At 53.1% G+C, this 6,530-nt stretch overlaps 1 protein-coding gene across 1 annotated transcript in view; it reads right to left on the bottom strand.

The window, feature by feature from the left end:
- Nucleotides 1-2,002: 2,002 nt before the first annotated feature.
- LOC104479584 (nectin-1-like) overlaps nt 2,003-6,530 on the bottom strand; it is a 62,806-nt gene continuing 58,278 nt past the window's right edge. The window contains exon 6 of the mRNA XM_086766276.1: nt 2,003-3,011. Coding sequence (XP_086622402.1) covers nt 2,470-3,011 — 542 coding nt within the window. The 3' untranslated portion in view covers nt 2,003-2,469. The remainder of the gene's footprint in view (nt 3,012-6,530) is intronic.

Below are 6,530 nucleotides of genomic sequence, written 5' to 3'. Positions count from 1 at the left end.
AACTGTGCGGGCTCTGCAGCGTACCCCAGGTTACATTAGTGAGCTGTGGCTAAGGTACAGTGCTCAGCAATGCTGCCGTGTCCTGATCCAGATTACAGGGATCACACTTCGGGGATTTAAAGCCCTGTGTATGTTGTTATCCCAAGGCACTGGTGGGAAATTCCCTCTGCAGGTTTACAACCACCCCTAATAACCAGCCCCTACTAGTAATCAGAAACATGGAGAGATGTTAGAGATTCCATTTCCTTTACTTGGGGGGTTGTTTGGTAGCAGAGCGCTCCTGGTAGCAGCGGATGGACATGGGAAGGTTTAGCTGTATTTTTTAAGGTTCAGCCTGAGAGATCCCAAGGGAATCTCTGTCTGCCTTTCTTGGAGTGGACATAAAGCAGCCTTCCTGTGGCATTTGGCTGTTCTGCCAGAAGCCAGGAAGCAGGGAGGGCTGGCAGGAACAGCAGAAAGATTACAGCATAACAATAGGAATTCCCACTCCCCTACACCACTAATGCAATAAGAGCAAGCTACGAACTATGGATGGCTCTGGCTGAGTTTCACGTTGTCTGAGTGGAGCACCACACACTAAAGGAAAGCATTGGAGGCTGCCTGGATCAGAGATCTGACCTTGACTCATCTGTTTGGGTCTGACTCTCTACCCTCCCTTTTGTAGCAGGATAACCGCTGGATGCTATGGAACAAAACACAGCGGGTTAGGCAGGAGGAGAATTAGTCCTGCTATTTTTAGATGTGCATGATAATACAGCTCAGAAAACTGGGGATTTCTTTTCAAACAAAAGATTTATTTATACATCAAATTAAAAAAAAAAAACAAAACAAAAACCACAAGAAGAAAAATAAGCCCCAACCCAGTGAATCTAATCTGGATACGATCAGTGTCAGTCAGAGGGCCCTGAAGTCTGGAATCCCATTTATCCACAGAGCAGAGATAGCAGCAATCCAAGCCTCCCCATCACAACACAGTGGCTCGAGGGAAGGGAGACGAGATCAGTACCCCAGGCTCATTCACTCCTGCCCTGTCCACCAAGCCTTTGCTGAGAAGAGGGCTGTGATATTGGAAAAGTGGCAATCAGTGCAGACTAAGCAATCTATCTAAGGGCTGAGGTTGTTGCTAGGAGAGTTAGAGAGAAGTGTCACCATGCTCTGACCCCCCCCAAAAAAAGAAAAAAAAAGGTGTAAACACATGACAATTAAGTCTTAGTGGTATAATAAAACATAGGGGCCTGATCCTGTACTGAAGCCCTCAAAGACACTGGATGGTACCCCGGAAGATCTGCCCTGCAGGGTCTGCAGACCAGAGCTGAAGGCAGTGAGCTGGTGGGAAAGCGAGGCGTTATCAGTTTGTCCCCTTCCCCAAGCAATGGCAGCAAGGTGCGTGCACAATGCGCTTCACGCAACCATTGTGCCAGTTAACTGCTCTGTGGCTAATACTAGCAACAACAACAGCAACAAGAACAAAAAGAGCCAGTATTTCTCTGAACCATCACAGGGGAAAAAATGTCAGCAATAAATACTCCTTTTCTTTCTTTTAAAAGAACACTCAAACAAAGACAGAAAATGAAAACCCAGGAAATAATAAATTGTAGGAGGAAAACGGCAGTTCCGTTTCCCTGCCCTGCTATCAGCCCATGCACCTGGGGTTTGTTCTAGGGCTTTTTCTGCTCCCTCTCTCCTAGTTTTCCTTTTATTGACTCATTAAAGACTGGGAGTGGATCTCCCAAGGCGTGCAGTGGGCAATGGGAATGCAACCCAGACCCCGCTGAAAAGAAAGTTATTAGAAAAAAAAAATCAGTTCACCTGATAATGGCACCTATGTTTCCATCGCCATAAGCTTTCTTGGCCTCTGTCCTTCTACTGACAGCCCACTTGACCCCCTCCCAAGGTTAAAAAAACCAAAGAGGACAACATACAAACAAATTCCAGTGTTTCAGGGGTGCGGAAGTGGGAGGAGGAACCTCGGGGAGGGAAGTGGGGCTGAAGGGCACTCTGAGACATGAAGACACAAACAGAGTGTAATATACAGGCTGGGCAACAGTCGTTAAAGCAAATAGTAACACCTAAGCCACCGACCAATACAAACACCACAGAAGGGGACAAAAGTCATCAAGAGAAATTAAAAAGCAAAACCAAAACCGAGAAAATAATTACCCAACCTCCCACCTCCCATACGCCCCAAAAATGATCTGTAAGCAAAGCTGCCCTCCCTCCCCACTCGCCCCAGACTGCCCTTCCTGCCAGCGCTGGAAGTGTCCAAAGTCTCTGCCGAGCGCTCAGGCCTGGCCGGGGCGTGGGTGTGTGAGCCGGGGGGTGAGCATGCGTGCAGTGTGTGTGTGCAAGCGGCCGTGGCACGCTCGGCTCTGCTCGGCTCCGCTCCGCAGGGATGCAGGGAGAGTGGGAGGGCATCACTCGTGTGTACGCGCGCGTGTGTGTGTGTGTGTGTAGCAATGGGGTGCCGAGCTACACGTACCACTCCTTTTTGGAAATAAAAGATCCGTCATTCTGTGAGACCATGTTCTCCGCTATGTCGAGCTGCTCGGGATCGTACTGGAAGCCGAGTGTCCTTTCGTCGTAAGGTTCGGGGTGCGCCTCCCCCTCGTCTACTGTGAAGTAAGGCCGCTTAGCATCCTCTTCGTATTTGTTGGGGCCACCGAGCTTGCGCTCGCCTCCTGCATCCTCGTCCTCATCTTCGTAGGTGCTACCGCCCAGCGGGCCTGGCTTCTTCTCGTCATCTGAATCGTCGGGATACTGGAGGTTTTGGGCCATGGGAGGGTGATGCTGTGGGATGCCAGCCTTGCTGTAGCCATTGCCATACACGTGCTTCTTTGTGCTGTAGTCACCCTTGAAGGTGTGACGCCGGCGCCGGAGTACCACAAAAAGCACCACGGCCACCACCAGGACCAGCGAGACTCCTCCCACTATGCCCCCAATCACCGGTGTGGGGATGTTCGGCTGCACCATGGATTTGCGATCATCGATTGGAGACGGGGTGTAGGGAAATTCTGGGTAGGAAAAGACAGATGGAAGGGGGAACAATGTCAAACCATGCGGAAACGCGCCCTCCCTCCATGCTTTCATTGCCATTTTTGAGGGGTGAGGGGGTGGGAAGATGAGGGTAAGGAACAGGGAAGGGAAAAACTAGGGAAAGGGGAAAAGGATGCATCCTTACGGGGTCAGCGCACGGGAGCTCTGCCTTAGCAAGGGGAACGCAGCGTGCTGTGCCAAGCTTGCCAAGCCTCATGCAGGAGCCCAGCAGGCTGGAAGCAGTGTTTCCCTCCCCACCCCACCTGGTTTCTCCAGACGTGCTCAGATCGCACAAGCCCAGTGCCTTGAGTCCAGACGCCTTCTGTCTTACTGAGTGACATTTCAGGTCCAGTTTACCAGAGCATACTGACAGCCCCAGGGTGCTCCTGCTGGGGAGCAAGACCCAAATCCCATCCAACGGTGGGCACCAAGCTGCCATGACTGATCCCATAGATGCCATGCTGGACCTACCAGCTTTGCATCCCCGTCCTCAGCATCCCAGCCCAGCCTGACCCCAACCAGTCTAGGTCGGGCCAGAAGGCAGCAGCACCTTGTGATCTCCCCTCCCAGCCACCCCACAAGCGATCTATGGCTGCACAGTGCTGCTCATGGTCACGGCTGGCTCCCGAGACCTGGCTGTGCTCTGCAGCACGGGGACACAGACCTCCCACTCTTTCTTTTTCTTCTGCTGTGGCCAGTGTAGTGCCACTACTCATGCTAATCTTGTTCCTACAGTTACCCTGACCTATTTTAAAAAATGACTAACTCAAAAGAGAAAAAGAAAAGATGAGAAAGCAGCTCTCTCCTCTTTAATGCAGTTCAACACCTACACTTTGGCACAGCTAAAGTTTGATCGAGGACTTAAATCAACTTTTGTTACCCTCCCTGGGCACAGTTACAGCCCCTGGCCAAAGCCAGCTTTCACAAACTGCCTGTTGAGCATCCATGTGCATGAGGCACTAAGCACCACATGGCTGTCCCAGTCCTTCACCTGCCTCTCAATTCAGACACCAAGCGCCTGGTTAATGCTCCCTGGCAGCCTTGCCCTTGCATACCATGCTCCGATTCCTTGCACTGTTTTTTCCACCCCCAAGGCTTGTCTGCCAGCCCTGCTCATAGCTGCAAGCTGTTATTGCTGCTCTGGAGCCTCCTAGCCATCACTTTTTACCCCGGCAGCCAAGGAGAGGCACAGCCCAACCAGCAATCTCAGCGTGGTCTCCCAGATGAGCAGCCAGGATGGGGTGATGGGGAAGAACGGGCTCAAAAGCAGCAAATTCAAAAGGGGTATGAGGCAGAATCTGATTCCTGCCCCCTTTTAGATGCCTGCGGGACTGCCTGCTTCTGGCAGCCAAGCTTCTACGTTAGGGCATGAATCCCTGAAACAAGCAGAGGCTGAGCAGGCAGCTTAGCCCAGCCGCTAAGGAAGAGGGGAGGCAAGAGCTTCTCCTGGGTAGAGGCAGTTCCTGAAACAGCTGCAGATTTTGGGCAAGGGTATTGAATTCAAGCAATTGCTGTCCTGATCCTTGCGGCATAAACGTTTTGCTTGTGCCTGAGGGCTGCTTCATTCCTGCCTTTCCTGAGACATCATCCCAACAACAGCATCTTGGTTTCTGCAGTGCTGACTTGCCTTGAGCAAAGCCTCACGAGCCTGAAACCACACACAGAGCAGCACACTGGGCAGAACGGGCTGGGGACAGGCAGATGGAGGGGCTCCCTGCTGCAGCAAGAATGAGGAGCAAGACACTGTGCAGGCAGAAGCCAGCATATCTTTCCAAAGACAGCCTTCAGAGCAGGAGTGAGGGCATGTATTTCAGCAAAAGGAGCTCAGATTGGGTTCTGCTAAGCCAAAACCACATGTTGCATCAACAGAAGGCTTGTCACAGCCAGTTAGTTAATGCAAAACCTCTCTGCAGAGACAGCAAGAAATGTCACATCCATCCCCTGGTAGTCTTGGCTGCTGAGGGCTCAGCTTCAGCCAGACAAGCATCCACACAGCTCTTGCCACCCCTGCTCATGCCACCTCCCCAGGCCTGCTCCTTGCCATCACAGCCTCTGCAACCTTGTGGAGCCCAATTCCCAAAACTGTGCACAAAGCAGGGGTGCACCTGGAGGTTAAGTCTGTGCAGGGAAAGCCCACCAAGCTGGCTCAGACCCCAGGGGTTATGTCTTTTATTTTCCCCCATCCACAGCTCTGATCTGAAACCTCTTCCTTCCTTGCTTTTCCCCAGAGCAAGGCTGATATTGTGCATGGAACTGTGGGACCCAATACCCCACCCTGTGGGTCCCCACCCCACTTACGGTGTGCATGCCGGGTGCAGGGTCCCTAAAGCCGTACTGATCCCCTTTGCCTCCCAGTCTGGAAAACAGACAATCTGAGAGGGGAAGTCTGTGCACGATATCAAAAGCAGCTTGGCCCACTTTTCTATTAAAAGCCTCATTAACCAGCCCAGGTTGGACGCATGAAGTGAAAGGGGGAATGTTTTTCTACCTTTCTCATATCTATTTTTTTGCCCTGCCCTTTGTGCTGTCCGCCCCTGAGATAGCACTCGCCTACATGCCACCCCCCCGCCACTGCCAACGCCGTGGACATGAAAACGAACATGCTGCTGTCTTGGATTTCACACGTTGTTCAGGGAAGGAACTATTTTCTACTCGGATCCCATCCCCATCCTCCTCGCAGTGGCCCAGTTCCCATGCCAGAGAAAACAAAAACGAACTATGGGAAGAGAAGGGGAAGAAAGAGGGGAAGATGGCAAGCCAGCAGCCGAAATGATCCCCTTCCTACCCACACAGCTCCCTCCTTGCCTGGTCCACCCACCGCACTCCTTCGGAGCCTGGAAAAGCGAGCGGCTGTGGGGATGCAGTGGGGGGATGTGGCTAAGCCCCGGGTGGGGAGTAGAGGGGGACGGATCGAAAGGAGGGACGAGTGACCCGGACCGCAGGAGGACAGGCTGCTCCGCAGCAGGGAGGGCCCACGCGTGACACTGCCGCTGGATGGCGGTACAGACCGCCGCTGGCGCCGCAGCACGGGTGGGCACTGCCGCAGCCCCTCTCCGTGGCCTCTGGGCTGCAGCGAGCCGCAAGCCCAGGCTGAGCAAGGGGGGAATCCCTGGCTTGGGCTCTGCCCCGGCCTTGCCACAAGGTCCCCTTCGGGACTCGGGAACAGGTCCGGCTCTCGGCGGGTGTTGTTCTGCATGCACCCGCTGCTGTCAGCCCCACAAAGGGGGATTTACCCCTCTGCCTGCTGCGTTCCGTGCCTGGGGTGCAAAAGAGAGCAGAACTACAGCCCTGAGAGAGAGGGGAAAGTGTGGGAAAAGGATCCCCTTTTTGTGTTCAAGGGGGTGCGTGAAATTTCTGGAAACTGGTGCGATGCCTGAGCGTGCTGGGGGCCCCATGTGAAAAATCCATTAGGAAGAGTCTGGAGAGAATTAAAGCCACTGTGAAAAGCGGACTGGAGAAACAGGAGACAGCAGAGTGGAGGGAGGGGGAACAAGCTA

The sequence above is a fragment of the Chlamydotis macqueenii genome, chromosome 24, assembly GCF_036417535.1.
Source record: "Chlamydotis macqueenii isolate bChlMac1 chromosome 24, bChlMac1.mat, whole genome shotgun sequence".
NCBI classification, from domain to species: domain Eukaryota; kingdom Metazoa; phylum Chordata; class Aves; order Otidiformes; family Otididae; genus Chlamydotis; species Chlamydotis macqueenii.
This window is presented reverse-complemented; position numbering and strand designations above follow the sequence as displayed.